The sequence below is a fragment of the Carcharhinus amblyrhynchos genome, chromosome 24, assembly GCF_965287045.1.
Source record: "Carcharhinus amblyrhynchos chromosome 24, sCarAmb.v2.hapA, whole genome shotgun sequence".
NCBI classification, from domain to species: Eukaryota; Metazoa; Chordata; class Chondrichthyes; order Carcharhiniformes; family Carcharhinidae; genus Carcharhinus; species Carcharhinus amblyrhynchos.
Window position 1 is genome coordinate 27,581,180 of NC_137347.1, and position 24,096 is coordinate 27,605,275.

The 24,096-nt window shown below is 42.0% G+C and overlaps 1 protein-coding gene across 6 annotated transcripts in view; it reads left to right on the plus strand.

The window, feature by feature from the left end:
• LOC145357727 (phosphatase and actin regulator 4-like) overlaps positions 1-20,809 on the plus strand; it is a 184,045-nt gene extending 163,236 nt beyond the window's left edge. For all 6 annotated transcript variants that reach the window (XM_080211154.1, XM_080211155.1, XM_080211156.1 and 3 more), the window contains 8 exons: positions 1,079-1,631; positions 9,135-9,337; positions 9,716-9,872; positions 11,097-11,152; positions 12,003-12,064; positions 12,428-12,565; positions 13,923-13,999; positions 15,481-20,809. In XM_080211154.1, coding sequence (XP_080067280.1) covers positions 1,079-1,631; positions 9,135-9,337; positions 9,716-9,872; positions 11,097-11,152; positions 12,003-12,064; positions 12,428-12,565; positions 13,923-13,999; positions 15,481-15,496 — 1,262 coding nt within the window. In that variant the 3' untranslated portion in view covers positions 15,497-20,809. The remainder of the gene's footprint in view (positions 1-1,078; positions 1,632-9,134; positions 9,338-9,715; positions 9,873-11,096; positions 11,153-12,002; positions 12,065-12,427; positions 12,566-13,922; positions 14,000-15,480) is intronic.
• The last annotated feature ends 3,287 nt before the right edge of the window (positions 20,810-24,096 follow it).

Consider the following 24,096-nt stretch of genomic DNA (forward strand, 5'->3'; position numbering starts at 1 on the left):
CACATTCTCAGAGCATTCAAAGCACTTTATAGCCAATTACTCTTTTTTTTGAAGTATAGTTACCTTTGTAGTGTATGTGTGGCACAGATTTACCAGAGCTTAAAGGTTTAAATTATGAGGATAAGATGCAAAAACATAAGGTTTAAGGACAATGTGATTGAATTATTTAAAATGATTCCAGGATTTGGAGATGTACATGGACGTTATTTTCTCTGGTGAGAGCGTACAGGCAAACAGGGTTTTAGCCTTAAAATTAGACTGTGGCCACTTAGAAGTGAAACCACTTTCTCATACAAAGACTAGTTGAAATCCGGAAGTTGCTTCTCCAAAATGCTTGTGGACGTTTAGGGTCAATTAAAATCCTCTAGGACTGAGATTGGTAAGCTTTTGTCAGGTAAACGTATCTAGGGATGCGGAACAAAGGCAGATAAATGGAGTTGAGGCACAGGTCAGTCATGTTCTAATTAAATGGTGTAACAGAATCAAAAATTAAATAGCTTACATTTATCACAGTGACTGTTTAATGCTTGCATAGGAAAAGGCTAATATTGTAGCAAATGCTTTCAAACTTGTCCAATAACCTTTCCCTATTGCCCTTCGTCCATATATAGCAGCATTACTCACTCCTGAACATCTTGATGCAGTATTACTAATCTGTTGCTCTTCTGATGTCATAAATCTTTTGTCAATATATACATATCTCATGTTAATGTAAAAACCTGAAGCATGATGGTGCGGTTGATTGAAAGTTAACCTGTGTTGTTCTAAGGCAGAGTTAAATGGAAAAGATTTAAGAAAGGAATGTTCAACCTTATACTGAGCATGGTTTGTGCTCAAGTCATAATGCCATATTTAATATTTTCATATATTGAGCACAACTGCCTGCCATAGGATATTTTATTCTGTCCAGCTGACCATCACTAAGTTAATTGCCTTGCTGTTTGTTTAACACTCAAGGTCTCATAATGCCCTTATCTTATTGGGGTGAAGTTTTTGTTACTAAGCAATGAGTAGTGGTACAACTCTTAAAGCAGGCAAGTTTTGGAACGCTGACTCAATTTGCAAAATTGTGTTTCAGCGGAACTTAGTCACATCATGGCCCCTGGCCTGGTTGTGCCTGGTAAGCATTCGCCACCAGGGTCTCACAGGAGGATAAGCTTCAACCCGCCTGTGGCTGAGCCAAACAACACTACCCAGAATGCATGCGAGAACAAGGAGAGACCACAGCTGCCAATGCAAGTATCAACGTCAGCACATGCACCTACGTCATCGCCAGCATTGCCTTCACGCCCACCTTCTGCTCCAGAACCTGCTCCTCGTCAGTCCCTCCCCCCAAGACCGCCAGTCAGAGTTACTCCCCCTGTATTGACATTCTGTCATGCCAATGTGCAACACGAGAAAGAACCTGACCAACAGCCTCATCCTTCATCTGATGACTGTCCTGAGCTTCTTCCGACTCGCCAATCTCAAGTTCCTTTGCACATAATGATCCAGCAAGCGTTATGTAGCCCTCGGCCGGTCGTCACTGCAGCTGATGGTTCAAATACAGCAAAGTCATTGCTTTTTGAGACTGCTTTTGAAGATGCTAATAAGAGCCGGGCTTTGCAAGTCACCTTGGAGAAATTAAAATGGTGAGTACTTGCGTTATTTGAGATGACTGTTGTTTTAATTTTGTGCCCCTCAAAATAAGCAGTGTTGGGTGATGGAACTATTTTTCTCAGGCACCCAGTGTCAGCTTCCAAGTACACCTAAGCTCATGTTTAATGAATATGTCACTGTCCATTAGTATCTGCGGATGATACTAAGATTGGCGGAGTTGTGGATAGTGATGAACGTTGTCAGAGAATACAGCAAAATATAGATGGGCAGGAAAATTGGGCAGAGAAATGGCGGATGGAATTTAATCCGGACAAGCGTGAGGTGATGCACTTCGGTAGATCCAATTCAATTGGGTGCTATAAAAAAAATGACAGAACAGTCAGGAGCATAGAGACACAGAGAGATCCTTAAAAGTGGCAGCACAGGTGGAAAAGGTGTTGAAGAAAGCTTATGGCATGCTTGCCTTCATCGGGTGGAGCATCGAGTATAAAAGTTAGCAAATTATGTTACAATTGTATAAAACATTGGTTAGGCCACATTTGGAATACTGTGTCCAATTCTGGTCACTCTGTCAGAAAGGCATGGAGGCTTTGGAGAAAGTTCAGGAAAGGTTTACCAGGATGTTGCTTGGTATGAAGGGTATTAGCTATGAGGAGAGCTTAAGTAAACTGGGAATATTTTCCCTTGAAAATCAGAGGCCGAGGGGCAATCGATAGAAGTTTATCAAATTGAGAGGTATAGATCTGGTGAACAGTTGGAAGCTTTCTTCCAGGGCAAAAAAATGACAATTATAAGGGGGCACATGTTCAAGATAAGGGGGGAAAGGTTCAGTGGGGATGTGCGGGAGAAGTTTTTTTACACAGAAGGTGGTGGAGGCCCAGAATACATTGCCTTGTGAGGTGGTTGAGGCAATTAGTTACGTGAGTCACATCTAAGACTTACCTTGATAGGCGTATGAATAAACGGGGAATAGAGGAATATAAGTCGTTGGTCTCGATCAGTAAACGTGATCAGCGCAGGCTTGGAGGGCCAAAGGGCTTGTTCCTGTGGACTGTACTATTCTTTGTTCCCAACCTCAGAAAGCACCCTACTGCTCTTTAAAGAGCCTTTCCCACACCAGCCATACTTTTGCCTCTGTGACTGCTAATTGGCGGCAAGTTCAGGGCTGTCTTGTGCAGTGGGTATCAGGAAATGGATCTGAAGGCAGTGCATCCAACTCAATTGGGGGGGAAAAAAGTATTTGTAATTGCATAAATCTTTAAGCATATCACAGGATACAGTCAATAAAGCATTTAATGTAGTGGAGGACAAATGTAGCAGCCACTTTGCAAGCAGGAAGATCTCACATATAGCAGTGAAATTGATGTTCAGTTAATCCTTTTACAGTATTATTGATAAGGGAGGAATGTTGATCAGCAGTCCCTACTCTTCTTTGACATTGATTCTTTTAGTATAACAACCACTAGCTCCCCCCATCCTCCCACCCCCAAATGTGGTAAATCCTGCCTGTTACTGCCTTCCAAACCTGAGTTTAAAGCATGTAACTATGAAAAACTAGAGTGCTTAAAATGTGATCTCTATCAGTGAAATAGATGAGGTGAATGGTAAAAATGTACTTAGACAGAAGTGAATTAAACACATGGAGAACAGAATAGAAAGTTATACCAGACATACCCAGTTGCCTGTTTCTGTGCTGTACTTTCTATAATTGCCCTTTCAATGCCAAATGTACCCAAATTTCAGTGAGCATTGGTACACGTTTAGTCTTTGTTCATTGTTCTAATTAACCTAAATAATTGTTTTTGTGTTAGGATTGGGTGAGCTTTGTAAACTGACCTGAGTTTATCAGAATGTAGCAAATAGTGGAAAACTAGGTTAAGTTGAATGGTATGTCACAATGCATCACTAGACCTCGGTTGCAGTGAGAAAGTACTCTACAGCAAACATTCACTGTGCTTTGGAAGTTTAGAAGTCCACATAGATGACAGAGTTGTGCTTTTAAGGATGTAATTATGCATATACTAATGATTATCAGAAGGAATGTCTGTCTGCGCTTCATCCTATGAGCGTCATAAACACAACAATGGTTAACATTTCAGAAGGAACCCACAGAGGAGCCTGAATCAGAATTCTTTAGGATGTAATTAATTCACTTTTAATTTTTGAAAAACTTGCGTGGAAGTCCTTTAAAAAGTAACAGAATTCTGATTTCCACTAACCTGCAAAGCCATCTGTGTGATCCTTTGCATTTCTATTCCTTTCAGTTTTTATTTCTAATACATGGCTTTTGTGATTTTACTTGCAAAAGTTTCTCAGCTCAACTTCCCCCGCCTCAGAAGGCATTGTCTCTATTCCAGTATATCAATGCCTGATTGTCATTCACCCTCCAGTCCCCCATTCAGATGACATTATTTGTAGACAAGCCTAGATGGTAAAAATTAGGAAGCATGAGACCTCAGCCTTGCCAGATTCTTTCTTTGGATGCTGAATGTTTGCACAGGGAGTGCTGAATGGCATTTAGGATAAAGAGCATTGGCTGCCTGCCTCCTCCCTGAGTTAGGGGTTGTCCAGTGTGTGCTTTTCGTCACCTACTGCTACATCTGCTAACACCAGCTCAGTAAGAATTCTCTCAACACCAGATTAAAGTCCAACAGATTTAACCTGGTGTTGTGAAACTTCTTACCGTGCTTACCCCAGTCCAATGCCGACATCTCCACATCAAGACCAGTTCTCACAGCTAGGTAGATTTCTCCATTTTCTCTTCCCTTCCTTCACCTAAAGACACTGACTCATGCTGTGTGTCAGCTTTGACAGGCTGTATACCTGTGTCACCAGAGCTAGACTGAGCCATTTGCCATGGTCCAACAGGTTCATTTGGTAACACAAGCCACAAGCTTGTGGCTTGTGCTACCAAATAAACCTGTTGGACTTTAAGCTGGTGTTGTGAGACTTCATACTGTGCTTACCCAGTCCAACACCAGCATCTCCACACTAACCATCACCAGAGCATTAGCCTGGGCCTCTGGATTATTTGTCCAGTAGTATTACCACTATGTTATCTTTGACAGAGGATAGTTTAAAAAAAAAATCACATTACTGTGAACTTGGAGCCACATGTAGGCCAAACCAAGTAACAATGTCAGACTTCCTTCTCAAAAGGACGTTGGTGAGGGACCCAGTAGGTTTTTATGAAAATCAATGATAGTTTCTTGGTCACCATTACAAAGACTAGTTTTATATTCCAGATTTACCAACGGAATTTAAATTCAAGCCCAGAGCCTCTGGTGCCAGTTCACATTCTGTAGAACTGCCCTAACTAAAATCTGTTCCGCCAACTAAGCATGATCTAGAAACAGAAAAATGCTGGAAGTATTCAGCAGGTCAAATAGTATCTGTGGAGAGAAAAACAAAGCTTGCACCTTGTGTTGGGAGCATTTTCAGAGTACAGCTTTTAACAGAATTTAGACAGGAGGGGAGGGATCCTGTCAGCTCATTCCACCGGCACTAGATCTTTGCTGAACATGTCTATTTAGTGGCATTTCTCGCTCCTTTTCCCCTACCCTTAAAACAAAATTCAAAAAGTATTATTCATTCTGCTCCCTTCATTGTCCTGGGCAAGGCATTTTTTAACAACCTTTTTTTAAAGTCTCCTGATCTCTCCCTTCATTCGAAGAAAGACAATTTTAAAGTTATGTCCCTTGGTTACCAACTTATTGGTCAGTGGAAGTGGTTTTGCTCTGACTTTGCAAAGCGTACAATTTTAAGGAACTCCGTCCTACCTTAACCCTTCTGTTTTATTGACATAAGTCACATTTTTTTTCGTGTTCTCACCCACACTTTTACCTTGGAGAATCTCTTCTTTTCTTCATCCTAAAGTAGAATGAACAAAACTGAACTCAATATTTTAGCTGCAGCTTCAGAAGCAATTCAAATAATATAAAAGCAAATACTGTGGATGCTGGAATCTGAAACAGAAACAGAATGCTGGACAGTCTCAGCAGGCCTGACAGCATTGTGGAGAGAGAATAGAACATAAGAAATAGGAGCAGGAGTAGGCCATCTAGCCCTTCGAGCCTGCCCCGCCATTCAATAAGATCATGGCTGATCTGTCGTGGCTCAGTTCCACTTTCCCGCCCTCTCCCCATAACCCTTAATCCCCTCTCTTATCAAGAACCCATCAACCCACTTCTTAAAAATATTTAGCGAGGCAGCCTCCACCACTTCAACGGGCAGAGAATTCCAGAGATTCACCACCCTTTGAGTGAAGAAGTTCCTCCTCAACTCCGTTCTGAACCGCCTCCCCTTTATCTTGAGGCTGTGCCCCCTAGTCCTACTGTCTCTCTTGAGCGGGAAGAGTCTCTCCACCTCTATCCTATCCATCCCATTCATCATCTTATACGTCTCAATGAGATCTCCCCTCATTCTTCTAAACTCTAACGAGTACAAGCCTAGTTTATTCAGCCTCTCCTCATAGCTCAACCCCCTCAACTCCGGTATCAGCCTAGTAAACCTCCTCTGCACTCCCCCCAAGGCCAAAATATCCTTGCGCAGGTGCGGCGCCCAAAACTGCACCCAGTACTCCAGCTGCAGCCTCACCAATGCCCTATACAGCTGCAGCAAGACCTCCCTACTTTTATATTCAATCCCCCTCGCTATGAAGGCCAGCATCCCATTCGCCTTCCTGACCACCTGCTGCACCTGCAAGCTGGGTTTTTGCGACTCATGCGCAAGGACCCCGAGGTCCCTCTGCACCGTCACCTGCTGCAGTTTTTCGCCACGTAAGTAATAGTCCTTCCTACCATTCTTCCTACCAAAGTGGACCACCTCACACTTGCCAACATTAAATTCCATTTGCCATTTCCTGGCCCATTCGCCCAGCCTATCTAGATCCTTCTGCAGACTCTCCACACCCTCCGCACAATTTGCCTTTCCCCCAATCTTGGTGTCATCAGCAAATTTCGACACCCTACACTCAGTTCCCTCCTCCAGATCATCTATATAAATGGTAAATAGCTGAGGCCCCAGCACCGACCCCTGGGGCACCCCACTAGTCACCAACCGCCAATCCGAATAGCACCCATTGACCCCCACTCTCTGCCTCCTATTTGACAACCAATCCTCTATCCACGCTAACACCCTACCCCCAACTCCATGTCCCCTGACCTTCTGCAATAACCTCTTGTGAGGCACCTTGTCAAACGCCTTCTGAAAATCCAGAAAGACCACATCCACCGGCTCTCCTCTATCCACTGCCCTAGACACATCCTCATAGAACTCCAGTAAATTTGTCAGACACGACTTCCCTTTAATGAAACCGTGTTGCGTCTGCCCTATCAAGCAATTCCCTTCAAGATGCCTCGCAATTTCCTCCTTAATGACGGATTCTAACATTTTACCTACCACAGACGTTAAACTAACCGGCCTATAATTCCCCGCCTTTTGCCTGGCACCCTTCTTAAACAACGGCGTAACATTAGCCGCTTTCCAATCTTCCGGCACTTCCCCGGAATCCAGCGACGTCTGGAAAATAACCACCAAGGCATCCACTATAACCTCCGCCATTTCTTTCAGAACCCTCGGATGCATTCCATCCGGTCCTGGGGACTTGTCCACAATCAGCCCCTCCAGTCTGTCGAGCACCACCTCTCTAGTAACAGTAATGTCATTAAGACCCTCCAGTCCTACCACCTTTCCATCGCTAACACCCGGCAAATTATTCACGTCCTCCTCCATGAAGACAGAAACAAAAAAGTTATTCAAGACCTTAGCCATATCCCCATCCCCTACCACTAGGTCCCCTTTCTCATCCTCTAAAGGACCAACGTTCACCCTAGCCAGCCTCTTCCTTTTAGCCAATGTTTTGAGTCCGGATAACCCTTCATCAGAGCTGATTTCTTTTAAGGTTACACCATTTGTTGTAGTCTCCACAATATTCATCCCAAGATGGATTTCCTCGAATTACTCTGCATTAACTTTCATATGATCAATCCCTTCGTTAGAGCTGATACGAAGGGTCATCCAGACTCTCAACATTGGCTCCATTCTGTCCCCACAGATGCTGTCAAAACGTGCTGAGATTTTCCAGCATTTTGTTTTTGTTGTGTTATATGAATTCAGCAAGCCTCTTGCTCAAGTGCTTCGTAGCTTACGCTTATAAAATCTAACAACGTTTTCAAAGAACAAAAACAGCCCGGGAAACAGGCCCTTCGGCCCACCGAGCCCGCGCTGCCATTTTAACGTTACCAGTCCCCCCCTCCACCCATGACCCTTGTCTTTTGTTTTATGGCATTCCACATTGAGGGAAACTAATTTAGGGACAATTTATTACTTCCAGTCAGTCTAATAGCACATCTTTGGGGTGTGGGAGGAAACCGGAGCACCCGGAGAAAACCCACGCAAGCACGGGGAGAATGCGCAATCTCCCACAGACACTGGCCCAAATCCATGTGTCTGCACAGCAAACAGTGATAGTCACTGAGCTGTCGTGTTGCCCAGCATCTGATCCAGTTTAAGCACACCCTAACGACATGAAGCACGAGGCCACTCTCGAACATTCAAGAGCAGCCCAAGTACGACCCATCGCGTGTGTGCCCCTCGTTGGACAACAAGGCGGACCGACTTAAAACCTGTGAATACAAAAGAGAAAAACATTATTATCATACCACAAATTTCTGCTTTTTCAAATATTAGCCAATTCCCATATCAAAGTTACTATTGAATCTGCTTTTGTTAACCTTTCAGATAGTGTATCCAGATCAGCATACTTCACTGCATTAAGAAATTCGCAACACGCCTCTGATCCTTTTGCAAATTACCTTAAATCTAGGTCCTCTACTTATTCACAGAATCCCTACAATGCAGAACAGGGCATTTGGCCCATCAAGTTTGCATTGACTCTCAGACAGAGTATCTTACCCAGGCCCTCTCCCCTGCCCTATCACTGTAACCTCACATGTTTACCATCCATCTAAACCATATATTGGGAATTTGGCATGGCCAATCCACCTAACCTGCACGTCTTTGGATTGTGGGAGAAAACTGGAGCACCCAGAAGAAATGGGGAGAACTTGTAAACTCCATATAGACAGGCAGACAAGGCTGAATCGAACCGGATCCCTGGTACTGAGAGGCAGCAGTGCTAACCACCGCGCTGCCCCACAGTGACCCTCCTGAATTAATAGTCTCTCCCTATCGTGCAGCCTATCAAAATTCCTCGTAATTTTCTCTAAAGTTGTAGTCTCCACAATATTATTCATCCCAAGATGGATTTCCTTGTACTTTTCTGCATTAAATTTCATGTGATTGATCCCATGCGCTCGCTCGCTCTCTCTCTCCCTCCCTCTCTCTCTGTCCCATCTACTAATTTCTCCATGTCTCACTGGCGCCACTCACAGTTCTATTCACAGTTAACCATGTTCAATATTCTTGGGCTGTCTGCATTTCGTATTGTGCAATGTGTAATGTTTTCCACAGATAGGCGTTGCTGGTACTTTCTCTAAGTAAGTAACCCCCTCTTATACAACCTGATTACCTAGCCCCTCTGATGAAGAGAACACTGAGGATGAGGAGGAGGAGGAAGAGCAGAGGCCTGAGAAACAAGAGTACCCAGCACTAGTTTCATCAGTTGTCATCATTCCAGAACTCGTGAGGCAGGATGAAGACGTAAGCGACTCGGATGATGATGGTCCAGTACTATACAAGGATGACTACGATGAGGATGAGGAAGATGATCAACCCAGTATGTGTTCATATTCATTAAATTAAAATATGTACATTTTGGTGATAATGCTGTTTGCAGATCATTTGTTAATCCTATTGTTTGTCGAGGAGGATTGGAAGTCACAGTGCATATGTCCAATTGAGATTCTACCAATCTTGTCTACCCTGAGCGTCCAGAGATCGGTATTTCATGATCTCTCCATTGTAACTACAGCTACTTAGCCTACTGCATATTTACAATGTTGTTGTACGTTTTGTAATTTGATTGGAATTTAATTTCACCCTTTTCCACAAAAATTAAAAATGAGGAGCCTTGTTTAGCTACAAAGTCATTTGGAAGAAAAAGCGAAATATCTTATTTCATGTTCTGTAAAAACTTTTCCAAACTCCTGTTTAGGTTCATTGGCCAATAAAGTAAAGCGGAAAGACACTTTGGCCCTTAAATTGAGCAACAGACCTACAAAGCAGGAACTTATAGAGAAGAATATCCTACCTCGTCAGTCTGATCAGGAAAGACTAGAGATTCGACAGCAAATTGGAACAGCGTTGATCAGGTAGGTCATCCTGAAAATGGACAGCAGATTTCTTAATCCTACAGACAACATTGTTTTGCCTCTAACTTAAACTTAACTTATTAATATTTGCTGCATATACACTGGTGCAGTAGTCAATAGGACTTTGATAGTGAGCAAACTTCACTGCCTAATAGAGCATCTGCCATGGTTCAGTTGTTAGCACCTGTTCCTTCAAGTTAGATGGTTATGGGTTCAAATTCCAAATCAGCGACTTGAACACACAATGTCTAGGCTGACACTTTTTCATGGAGCACTGAGATACTGTTACCCAGTCAGAAGCCCCACTGTTTAGATGAGACATTACACTGAGGCCCTGTTCACACTCTCGAGCAGACATATAAAATTCTGTGGTATTATGTGAAGAAAAGCAGCTTTTGGCCATTATTTATCCCTCAACCAATATCACTTTAAAGAAACATCTGGTTCTTATCATGTGCTGTTTGTGCGATCTTGCCAAGCTCAGATTAGCTTCTGTGTTTCCCTACACCACAATTGTGGCACACGTGAAGAGTACTTCCAAAAACTCGTTACTGTCAAATGAAACCCTGAGACCATGAAAAATGCTGTATCAATGCAAATTCTTATGATATTGTTGGTTGTAGATGGCCTTTGATTCTAGAGAGTGCCAATTAGTGTTTGCACTCCTGTGTTGACTGTCATTTGGTGTATGGTGGGCTTTGGTTGTGCTTTCAATTGTGACCAATGCATACAACAGTGTTCTGGTTCACTGCTGGCAGTTGATTGACATCTCAACAATACCTCTACACTGGTCCTCTACATGTGGACTGAAGAACAAGTTTTCCTATACGGCGTCACTTAACACATGTCATTATATGTGGTATTTAAGCCATGACCCTTCTCCCTCACATATTGCTGTTTGACATCCAGAAAGATAAATGCATGGCCAATAAGGGCGATTATACCTAGGTGGGTAAATTCCAGACACCGTGTAATGACCAGTGTGTACCATAGCCTCGCAGACTAGTCAATCTTAGGTTCAGTTCCCAGGTTGTGCTGAATTAGCTGACTTCCACACAGATAAAAGTTCAGGATGCTACAACTAACCATAGTGGCACAAGTTTAAAAAGCAAGGCACCTCCACATGCTAAGTCATCTTGATGTTGGGAGGAAGCTAGTTGTTAGAAACCTAAACTTCAGACAGAGCTGTCATCTGAAATAATTTATCCTCTTCCATTTTAACAGGCGTCTGAGTCAAAGGCCAACTGCGGAAGAGCTGGAGCAAAGGAATATCCTTAAAAGTTAGTACACCTTATATCATGAGATGCTAATTTAGTTCACATTGTAGTAAGAAGGACATTGATGTGGTTTTACCCATGACTGGTTATTTTTGACATGCTGGTGTTGGAACAGACGTAGCTGTTGGAGACACGTTGAGGGATAGCAAGTAGACTGAAATTACTGGCTGAGCTATTTATTGCATGATTGTTGAATATTATTTTGTAAACACCAATATTCTTTTGGGTTAGATGTGTAAAGCCAACTACACAAAGTACTGAGGTTTTTTTTAAACCCGGTTCAGACATTGTTCTCTTGCCCCATGGAACTTTATACCAGCTTCCCTCTTCCTCACCAACTCTTATTCCTTCCAAAAATCATCCCTTTTGATTATACTTTTGCTTCCCTAAGCTAGCCCCCTCCTGTTTCTCCCTTGAATGTTGTCCACCATATCCCTCTTTTTCCTTTTTGTGAAGTTTTTGAGATTTCTTCTAGCATGTAAATAATTCTTATAAAAGCAAGTTATTACTTATGTACAATAACTCCCTGTAATTTTCCTAACCAGTATTGCATTTTCCTTTCTTTTGGTATGAAAGCTTAAATGAAGTTAGAAATTGTGGTTGGGAAAAGCTAATTTTAATCTTCAACAGCCCATCTCCTCTATGCAATTTTTTTGTATGTTTGTTTGTGTTAATATTCTTTCTTGAAGTTCTCTATTTTACTATTGGAGATAATTCTATACTGATTCAGTAGAAAGGGCAGAAGTCTTGGATTGGCACAGTGTTGTTAATCAATGTACTGAAAAAGAAAGTTGACTACTAATTTCATCAGCTCATGTATTGTACTGATTAAATAACATTCTTACCTCTACAGATAAAGATGAGGAACAACATGAGGCAGAGAAACGAGAGATCAAGAGACGGCTTACCAGAAAGGTACTAAAGTAGACCTTTTGTGATTTGTTGCATAAGAGTCTGTTTTAGAAATCGGTGTTCTGACCCTCCAGGCCTAGTGTCTGGCCCTTGTATATCCAATCTGGGAGCTGAGAAATTTAAATTGACAGCACCTCTCTCAATGGTGCTCTGTTGAGTTTTGTGCGGGGCTGGCTCTTCTCATCCTAGTCCTTCCTTGTGCCTTTCTAATTATGTTTGTATCAGTTTTATTCAAATACTCAGTAGAAGAATTGTGGAGAAAATTACACTGGCAAATGTTAGATGATAGAAAAACATTTTTCAAATGACTGGATCTTCAAGGCAAGTATAAATGTTTTTGTAACTTGTGATCTCTGATTACTTTAGCTCAGTCAAAGACCCACAGTGGCAGAGCTTCAGGCTAGAAAAATCCTGCGCTTCCACGAATACGTTGAAGTAACAGACGCCCATGACTATGATCGACGTGCAGACAAACCATGGACTAAATTAACACCAGCAGATAAGGTGGGGGAATGTTTGTGGCGATGAGTTGGCTGTGATCTTGTCTTCGTATAAATGACTGCTTTCTTCCAATTAATTAGGATTCATATTAACTGTTACTTGGATTAGTGGGAAACGTAATGGATGTTGTTGGGGCAAACCTCATTTTACTTCAACTCTGATGGATTCATTGGATCAATATCCTTTACCCAGCTTATACACTAAAGAAATAGACACCTTTGTACTTGCAAATACCAAATACATTGGGGATTCATAACCTAATTCCTTGTATTTCACAATCTTTTGAGTTCCTACGATTCCTCAGTGTGCTGTACTTTTGTGCAGTTTGATATTTAGTACACCAATAATTAGCTTTCCCTCGTGCAAATGAGCACTGACACTCTTTTTATCGCTCTCCAGACACTGAGGGGTCAGGCTGACTTTGCGGGGGTCAGCATTTCCTTATTGCTTCAGGCTTTTCTCGCACTCCATCTGCTCATCCTGAATTATTAACATGTTTTGCAGACATGTTGGCATCATGCCCTCTTATTACATTCCATTTGAGATTTCTGCTCCCTGCACTTGAAGCTCCCTGATAGTAATGGTCACTTTGCAATTGAAATGGGGGAAAGAAGAGCTGTACAATTATGCATTGGTCTCTCTTGGTTTCATTTTTTTTGTGTTCTTTGGATGATAGTTGCAGGTCTGTTGCTGGTAATGTAGGTATGGACTATTTGAAATAATGAGTTAAGAGCATCGTGCAAGAAGTGGTGCTAAAGCAAATAATTTTTCTTATAATTCATGATACCAATATACAAATTACTTTAAAATAACTTCAATGACCCTTGAACTTTGTGATAGCAAGTTCCACATTCTAACCACTCTCCAGGTAAAGGAGTTTCCATGAAATTTCCTATTTGATTTGTTAGTAACTATCTTATATTTTATGGCCCCTAGTTTTGGCCTTCTCACAAATAGAAATATCTTGTCTCGGTTGACCCCCTCAAATCCCTTCCTAATTTTCAAGACCCTGATTCTGACCGAGCCATCCTTTGGAATTTTTTAATCATTTGCCTTCCTAGTTTCTTTTGGGATAAAAAATTGCCCCATTCTTTCATAAACTCTTCACTATACTCGAATGATGCAGATCACTCAATTAAATAGGACTGACAACAGATAATCTATTTTTGCAGTACCTGCTCCTCGCTTTAGGGGGAGCGCCCTTTGCTGCAGAGTGCATAAGGTGCTAGTACAGTACCAGGTGCATTGTTTTTTCAATTGAATTGTTGAAGTGAATAATTGCTGTGCCACCTTTGTGCTGCAATGATTCAGAGCACATTTACATACATGTTTCAAACCCTTCTCTGTTGTACCCTTACAGGCAGCAATACGAAAAGAACTAAATGAATTCAAAAGTACAGAGATGGAGGTGCATGAAGAAAGCAGAATGTATACAAGGTAAAATCTATTTTAATTCCAAAAATGAACTCTGTTGTTGCTTTATTGTACCAAATGTTGGCTTTGTGCATCTATTAGCATTGTAAAGTTTGCACCCTAATATCTCGAGAATGACTAAATAGTCGGCCAAGAGGATAGACCCAGCAACAGTGGCAGCACAATGGCATAATGTCAGAAGGGATTTGTCCTAAGTGTCCTCAATATTGACGCCACACCCCTTAAAGTTTTGTGGCATCAGGTCAGACGTGCACATGGAAATATTCCCCCCCACCACCTCAACTGATGAGTCAGTACTCCTCCATGTCGAACACCAACTGGAAGAAGCACTGAGGGTAGCGAGGGCACACGATATGGTGGTGAACTTTGATGTCCATCAGCAAGAGTAGCTTGTGGCACCATTACTAACCAAGCTGGACGAATTCTAATGGATGTAGCTGCCAGATTGGATCTGGGAGCTAAGAGGGAAAACCTACTTGACCTCATCTCACCAACCAACCTGTTCATGACAGTCTTGGCATGTGAGGCAGCAGGGCTAACTGCTGTGCCACTGTGAGGCAGCAGGGCTAACTGCTGTGCCACTGTGAGGCAGCAGGGCTAACTGCTGTGCCACTGTGAGGCAGCAGGGCTAACTGCTGTGCCACTGTGAGGCAGCAGGGCTAACTGCTGTGCCACTGTGAGGCAGCAGGGCTAACTGCTGTGCCACTGTGAGGCAGCAGGGCTAACTGCTGTGCCACTGTGAGGCAGCAGGGCTAACTGCTGTGCCACTGTGAGGCAGCAGGGCTAACTGCTGTGCCACTGTGAGGCAGCAGGGCTAACTGCTGTGCCACTGTGAGGCAGCAGGGCTAACTGCTGTGCCACTGTGAGGCAGCAGGGCTAACTGCTGTGCCACTGTGAGGCAGCAGGGCTAACTGCTGTGCCACTGTGAGGCAGCAGGGCTAACTGCTGTGCCACTGTGAGGCAGCAGGGCTAACCGTTGGTCAATCATATAAATATTGTGGCTGCAAAAGCAGGTCAGAGGTTGAAACTTCTGTGATGAGTAACTTCTGTGATCTCCCAACTCTCCAAAGCCCATTTTGAAGAGTGGTTGCCAAGATAGGCAAGTACCCTTGTGCACCACAGTGAGATTCCAAAAGCAGTAGTGAGGGAAATGACCAGATTATCTGTTTTTAATGAAGAACAAATGTTGGCCAGGACACTAGAGAATCTGCCTCGCTCCTCTTTGAAATAGCACCAAGGAACCACTTTGGCCTTGGTTGAGTATCTTATTGAAAATACAGCATCTCTAACAATGCAGGGCTCCCCAAGTACGGCACTTAACCATAGCGTAAATGAGCTCATGTCTTAAATAGGGCATCTCTCAACCTTCTGACTTGGAAGTGCATGTTACTGACTGAACCAAGGCTGTAAGGAAAACGAATTGAGGATTGTGTTTCAATAAAATCAAGTCATTCTTGTTTTTAACCCTTATTTATTTTTGATAGGTTCCATCGACCATAAGAACGTGTACAGATGCAGACGGAAATCTAGCTACACAGTATGGGGATAAAGTCTATCCCTGAGTACTGTACGTGAAGTCGTGTTGTACTGACAGTTGTGTACAATATATTCAATACACTTTCGATGAACCTGGTGCCATGGAGAGAAAAGTCAATACTTGATAACCGTATCATATGTAAATCCTGCTTTCATCAATTAACAAATCCTCAAAATGGAGGTTCCCCTTGATCCTATCTGTCTCTGCACCTCCAGATTTTATACAATACTGCGGCCGGTTTGAAATCGCAGCGCCAAAAAGACTTTAACAGCTGCTGGAATTGTGTGCTTGGGAATGGTTGTATTTCTCTTGTGCTTTAACTGGAGCTGGAAAGTATAAGTCTGTGTATGCGGACTAAGGTTGGACTCCCCTCCTACTCACCACACCCTTTGGGCCCCTACCGCCTATGATGGCTTTGCTTGGACACGTCGATGGGAGGTTGCTCTTGGTCAGTGTGGTCTTTGGTCCAAGAATAGCTGTCCCAGACCTCCATTTCTGCAATGTCTTTGTATCCACGGTCAGTCCTGTAGCCTTGAGTTGCTAGTTTTTCCAGTGGGAAATTGAGATTCCTGGGACAACTTCAGCAGAAGACAGAGTTTTATTTTTCATGTGACCAATTTCATACAAGTCCATTTCTTGCCTCTCTCCCGCTCTTTAAATTTAAAAGTGCTGTTTTCACTGAAGCAGGCCTCTAATGAAAGAAAGGTATTGCAGCACCTGGAGTCTTTTACTTCCCATCTGAAAGACACAACAGTTCTGTGGGGGAGAAAACGTATTCCTTTATACAAAATCAGGGATTGGTTTGTACTGGACTACTGATCATGCCCCTGTGGGAGAAATGCCTCACTCTCGACTGCTGTATAAAACATTGGTTTAGATTGAGTCAGTATGTGTACATTTGTCTTCCTGTTTAATTAATTATTAAATAAAAGTATTATGTGACTTTTTTTAAAAAAACAAATCAGAATACACTTAAAACACTACTTGGGGTGAATTCCTTCTCAAACAAACAAATATACATTTGCTTGAAATTCTATCTCCTAGACATTTTAAGTTGCCTTAATTCTTAACGAATTTCTTTTTTCATTCTCAAGGTAGCGTATAACAGGCAGATTTGGCAGGGGAGATCATGATTTGTTATGTTTTTTTATTAAAATTATTCTCTCTGGTATTTTCACTGATTATCAAGCGATAGATTTCTGCATTTTATATTGATTTGGACAGCTCAGTAAATTCTGGTCGTGTTTCATGGTGGAATGTGCTGACTGACTTGCAGGATTTGTCTTTACTTAGAGTGAGGCATTTTCTCTGTTTTTTATTTGTAATATTCTCCGGACAGCATTATTACAAGGCTCTTGAATATGAATAGACCAGCGAGACTGTCTTGGTTAACTACACTCTTAATCATACTTCAGTTTCCAGGCAGACTTTTTCACCATTCTCCATTATATCCAACTAAAATATATGCTCTTTGTTCGTACTTGCGTCTTAACATTGGAAGGACGTAAAGTCAAAATATTTGTCACTGCATTGAAGCAAAGAGCAGGCCAGGCACACTGACATTAAGCAGCTATTCATTCAGTGATGGACAACATTTGATTCTGTTGCCAGGCTCATAACATAGATTGAACGGTACCTGTTATGCATCACCATTCTTGCTTCTCTTCTGCTTTCTGTCCTTCACAGTCCATTAAAGGTAAGGAAGAACTGGAGACAATAAATAAATTTCAAAAAGCATGAACATTTTGGCTCGCTTGCTGTCAAACCATAGTGAGCCTTGACATTTGTGTTTGTGTTGCACGTCGTTAATGGTCGATCAGATCAATAATACACATAGGAATGTGCCCCCCTGATAACAGTCGAATGAGATCCCTAGTAGATTTTTTGGTTAACACACCAGTTTGGTGTTAATACTGAGCCATACAGGCCGGAAAGATCCCCAGTTTGAAATCTCCCCCATGCTACTTTAACCAATATCTCATCACTTGGACATTGCAGTGTCCCTGGGCTGAGGAAGAAATTCAGGCACGGTTCCCACTCCTGATTGCTATTTGTAGCTCTTGCAGCTAATGCATGTTGAAAAGGATCGTGCTGGGTCATTGAAGGGCCTGCCAAAGTTCTCACTAGGTTTGCACTTGAATCGCCAATTTTGGCGACGGGGTGAGGGGTCGGGGGGGAGGTAATACTAGACGATTTAATGTGCCCTCCTTCATGAGTCATTGACTGCAAGAAAGAAGAAAGGAGAGCAAATTAAATCATTTACAGGGCAAGAATATAAGGGTGCTACTACACACTGGAGATTTCGGGCATTCTAAACTGCTAAGAATCTAATTTAGTATTTTTATTTTGTTTAAACCAGCACATACAATGTGACAGGGATTTAAGGACAGCCCCCTCCTCCCCCTTCCCCTTTTTAGAAAAGAGAATTATTGCACATGTATGTAATGTTTTAGAAAAGTATGTTAATACGTTCCCTTTTTGTAAGGCATTGGGTATTTTAAAAAAGTCTTCCTTGTACCTTTCTCCCTGGTTCAGCTCGAGAATTTACTTGTTTGAACCCACACCACAGTGGTACTGTTTTGAGGGGGATCCAGTGTGTCAAGACTGTCCACTCAATGATTCCCCCCTCAATTATAAAATGCAGCTGCGCCAAGAGGGAGGTTAAAAAGACATTGTTAAAATCCAGCCTCCATTGGGAATTTTCTTTTTAAACGAAAGACACACATTGATTTTTTTTGCAGTCTGTATAGTTGTTGTATGTACATTTTCATGAGTTGTAAATAATTGAACATTACTTATGTTATATTGTTTTTGGTGTATTTTGTTCTCATTCAGTGCTGCTTTCTTTTATTAAAAAAAGTAGATTCCTACTGATTATAGATCCGTTGAATTTTTAAAAAAAAATCAAATGTGCACAAAAATTCTCTTCCTCAGTCCAGTTACTCAGGGTCCTCAGTTTTGGTGAACAAATCACTCTCAGCGTAAAGGGACATTGAGCATTAAAGGGAGATGTCTCTGGGTAGGTCAGTTGAGGCAAAAATCACTTAGAAAGCCATTGGCTGCTGTGAGCAGAGAATGATTTTTTTTCTGGATATGTGAACCAAGTTGGATCTAATATCCATTTAACAATCCCATCTTCAAAGGGTTTTTTCTAATCCAAAAATGGTAGAATTTGACGTTTCTGGTGTCTAAACCATCACACCAATAGCTTGGAGGCAGAAGATGAAGGAAGCCTTGAAGTGAAAGAGCTAAGGTGACATAGCCTTATGCCACATGTCATCTTTCACTCACTCTTGGGGTCTGAGTTAGTTAGTTCTGTTCAGTGCAGTCCTACCAAAGATTGTGGGACCAGTGAGGCTATTCAGTTCCATTCCACTTCACTGTCCAAATGGAAATTAAATTCTGGTACATTGTTCAAAAAATATCACAGATCTAGCTCTAATGAAGAACTATTTCAATTCATTAAAATAATCAGAGTGTCCCACCCTGAGTGCAAACCCTTGCCCAGATCAAAGTCCTGTTAAAAGTTCTTACAAATAAATTCAGGCAGGTGAGTATCAATGTTGTGCCTGTAATTCTATTTATTGTAGTCTCATTATTTACTGGAGTTTACTTAAATCCTCAAGCTATAGGACCTTCACTAGAATCCAATTCATCTCATGAATGGGAATAAGATATTTTTGGTACCTGTAGCCATTTGTGAAATGTGTCATATGCACTGGAGTTTAGGTGCAAGCATTTCCCTCTTAGTCATTGTAACAATTGACCTTTTTTGAGATTGTGTGTTGGCCTAGATTAAAAGAGGCTCTTACCATATGTTAACCTGGATAGCCTATTACTAGTTCAGAGATTACTTACAGCACACCTGGGTTGGTATTTTATTCTTCAGCAAATGTAAACCAGAGACTGTAACAATTTGGATTATTGATGCTATTTTATACCATAGCACACTTAGTAGGTTGCAATTTGTAAAATTGCAGTCTATTTTGGAGAGATCTGACTGACTGGCACTGAACTGGAGGTTATATTCATTTGTTGTGTACATTTAATTTTTTTTGAAATTCAACCTATGTTAACTCGACTGGAGAAACAAATTTGTAAAAACCCTTTGCAACAACGGCCAGAACTGTTCATGAGCAGGAGACCAACAAGTGTATTTAATCTTATTTTGCTCTCGTCCCCTTGTCTATGCACAGCTGATAACTTGCCACCACATTGCCTCCCTCCACCAGTCGTTGCTGCATTGTGAATAACTGACAGGTGGTGGGTATGCATGGGATATGGGTGACTCATTTGTCTTGTCTTACAATAGACCCCCCGCCCCCAGTTGCTTAAGGGGACAGTGAGGTGCACTTTCAGGTCACCTGAGAATGACCAAATTTTGTCTGGACAAAGACAATGGAGCCTTGGGATTTTCTGTTTACTCACTGACTCTATTGTGCTGTGAAGCCAACATCTTTGCTTTCCTTACACAGCTACGAATAGATGTCCCAGTGATTTGCTGAGCTTCCTCCTCAGTCCTGAACTCTTGCACAGCAGAGTCCTCCAGGTTTGCTCTTGGTTTGTGATGGGGCAGCAGTCCTTGCTACGTCTGTGCATAGGAGAGCGGGAGAAAAAAAACTAGCCAGGATCCCAACTGCCAACAAGTGTAATCCAGTGACACTGGACCATGTGTGTGTGAACATGCACTCACCTCCAATGTCAAGTGACCTTCTCAGACTCATTCTTCTAGACCTGCCCATGAAGAGTGGCTATTGAGCTGAGTTATCAAGGGAATAGTCTGGACCCATGGAGCCACATACCTGTGGGAATCAGTGCCTACAGGAAAGGGAAGGGTAAAGGGATTTTATTATTTTAAAAAATCATGTTGCAAATATGCAACAGTGAATGACAGGAAAATAACTCAGGTTTTTAAGTAGTTTCCTTGGTTTTATTTAATATTTCTGGTCTGTTGCTGACTGTCCATCTGGAGATCAGGGGACGGTCCTGAGTTGGAAAGGGTTTGCATGCCACCTAATGGCCTTGTTAATTGGCTTCTGTACAATGAAACCAACGCGGTGGATTCAACGTTGTTATTTTTGTAGCCCTGCTTTTAATGTTTTAAATGGAAAAAACACAAGTGTGTCATGTCTGCTCCCATATGTGATTTTTTTTCCCTTGTTGCTTTTCTCATTTGTTTAAGGGAGAGGTGCCTTAACATACTGGGTTTTCTCATACATTTCTCATTCCAGACATGACATTTTTAAATCCTGAATAAAACTACAATCATACCTTTCTCTGTTGCTGTACTGTCGATTATTTGTGACTTTTATTAGTCCATAAGTCAGATTTTGCTGGACTGCAGTTTGTTTTTAATATAAAACCTATATTTTTATTTTGATTACTAGTTCTGTTGCTGCGCTGAAGGAGCTGGGCTTAGCAGTACAACTGTTGGAAGGTAGTTCAGTCTACTGGAATCCAAAGTGAAAATGAGTAAAGTTCTTTAAATTTTATTTATTAGTGTCACAAATAGACTTACGTTAACACTGCAATGAAGTTACTGTGAAAATCCCCTAGTCGCCACGCTCTGGCGCCTGTTCAGGTACACTGAAGGGGAATTTAGCATGGTCAATGCACCCAACCAGCATGTCTTTTGGACTGTGCGAGGAAACCGGAGCATCTGGAGGAAATGCACGCAGAAATGGGGAGAACGTGCAGACTGCACAGATGGTGACCCAAACGGGTATTGAACCTGAGTACCAGCATTTCAGTGACATTTCTTTGACAAAAGGTGAGCAGACTGTTTAGATTGAAATACTTCACATTAACAGTTGTACGTGTAGAGCTAACTGAAGTGTCAAGGGTGCCAGTGTTGCAAAACATTGGAAGAAAAAGAAGAATAAAAAGGAACAAACTCTTATTTTTATACAGCCTTTCACAACCTCAGGATATCCCAAAAAGCTTCACAGCCAACAAAGTACTCCTGAAGTGCAGTTTCAAGTGTAGTCAGTGCTCCGAAAACTTGGGATTCCAAATAAACCTGTTGGTTCCCACAAGTTAAATGAGCTGCGATGATATTGGTTGAGGACCAAATGTTGGTCAGGACATTGGGAAAAGCTCCTACGCTTCTTTGGAATTGTGCTATGGGATCTTTTACATTCACCTGAGAGGGCAGATTTCATTGATATATGGTCTCATCAGAAAGTACAAGTTGCAAAGACGTGATGGGCTGAATAACTCCCTTCTCTGCTGTAAAGTTCCGTCATTCTACGCAAGTTGTCACTGGTGACAGCTGTGCTCTAGAGAAAGTTTGAGTAACTGCGGGGTCTGGATTGATGTACGATGTCTCTCAGACCTCAGCATTGTACTCGTAAGCTGGTATCATTGATAGCCCTGTCACAAGAACATAAGAAATAGAAGCAGAAGAAGAGCATACAGTTTGTCGAGCCTACTCCGCCATGCATTACAATCATGACTAATCTTGAGATTCAACTCCTTTTTCCTGTTCATTCCCCAGATTCTTTATCCAAGACACCAAAAGTTTGTCCATCCAAGCCTTCAATCTAATCAATAATGGAGCATTGCAGCCATCTGGAGTAGAAACTGCAAAGATTCACAACCTTTTGAAAAAGTTTCACCCCACCTTACTTCTGCCCTGCCCTGATGATGTACATTTTGCAGCCTGTAGAAACAACCTCAATGTGTCTATCAAACCCTTTCAGAATATTGTAGGTTTCAATTAGATCACATTCTAAGTAGCAGAGAGTACAGACCCAATTTCCTCAGCCTTTCTCTCACCTTCCCATCTTATAAACCAATCTTGTGGTGTACTGGCTCCAATGCAAGTGTATCCTTAAAATATGGAGATCAAATTGTATGCTACTCCGCGTGATCTCACCAAAGTTCTGTATCCTTACACTCCCATCTCTTTGCGATAAAGCCAAATATGCTGTTTGCCTTCCTGCATGCTAACTTGATACTCCAAAGTCTGTCCACATCTATAAGGCACACAGCAGGAGTGTGATGGAATGCTTTCCACTTGTCTGGATGAGTGTAGCGCTAATAACACAAGAACGGAACTCCAAAAGAGTCATATTGGACTTGAAATAACTGATTTTTTTTCTCCACAGTCGCTGCCAGACCTGCTTAGCTTTTCAAGCACTTTGCCTTTTTATTCCTCAGAATATTAGCCTGGGCCTCTGGGTTACCAGTGTATTATCATTAGTGGAGATGGTGGCATTGTGGCTATTTGCCAATGCAGAATAAATAAAAATCAATGAACAATGATCAATGAACAAACTCATGTACAAACATTGATAGGTATTTGTAAGAGGTAAGGCACTGTATCGTTCATCAAATTAAATCAAACATAAACAATCCTGGATGTTGTGTTCCCTTGCTACAGCAGATGTTCTCTTCTACTTGCTCGCACTTCTCACTTAGAAAATACAACAGTGTTGTGTAAACATCAGTACAGCCATCCTGATCCCGAGCCTCTGATTATTCTCCTAAACTTACTGGAGTAAAAGGTGATGATGGAACGGCAATGAGCAAGTGCTTTATCAGGAGATCCTTGGTTGACAATGGTTCAAATAATGCTCGTTCACATTGCTGAAGGGTTTTGATCTCATTGCCCCACCAAGCTCAGTTCTGTGTGTTGGTGCCTCAAATAGGGGTTGGATCTTTGTTTTGGAGGGTTCATTGCATGACCCTGTTTTCAACAGCTCCATCCCTAGCCTCCCAACATTGGTTGGCCAACAAGACAAACCTCCCAACGTACCATCACTTTACAACAATTAGAAAGTGACAAGACTCTCACCCAACTGGATAATTTTTTTCCCCATCTGCACTATTACCATAACTAAATAACAAAAGTCCAAAGCGAGTCAGTGGGTAAAAAATTTTTTAAAGTAAAGTTTGTTTATTTGTTAGTCACAAATAAGGCTTACAGTAACTACAGTGAAGTTCCTGTGAAATTCCCCTAGTTTCCACACGCTCGTGCCTGTTCAGGTCAGTGCACCTAACTAGCACATCTTTCAGACTGTGGGAGGAAAATGGAGCACTCGGAGGAAATCCGTGCAGACTCTGCACAGACGGTAACCAAGCTGGGAATTGAATCCAAATCCCAAGTGCTGTAAGGCAGCACTGCTAAACAACTGTACCGCCCATTTTTTAAAAACATTTTTAAACGTTCTGTGATTTTTTTCCTGGGTTGCTCACAACGGTGTCTTGTGATGGACCTGCAAATCTTGGACACTCCAGGCCATTCCTCAAGGGTTAGCAACAGTTACCCCAACATCGTGTCCTACAGAGAGGGATGAATTCATATCCATGGTTCATCACATGCCAGGATCTCAAATGCGCAATATGATTCAATCTGTCCTGGATTGAAAGGGTGAGTTAGTCTTGACCATCCTCATGGACTACCACAGCTACTGGCCTGAGTACAGCATAATTTGTCAGTGTTTCTGTAGTGCAGTGATTATGGTGTTCACCTTGTATATGAAAGGTCCCAGTTTGAACCCAGGCAATATTATCAAGGCTTGCTCAGCTAAATATAAGGGAAAGTTACAGAGGGATTGCA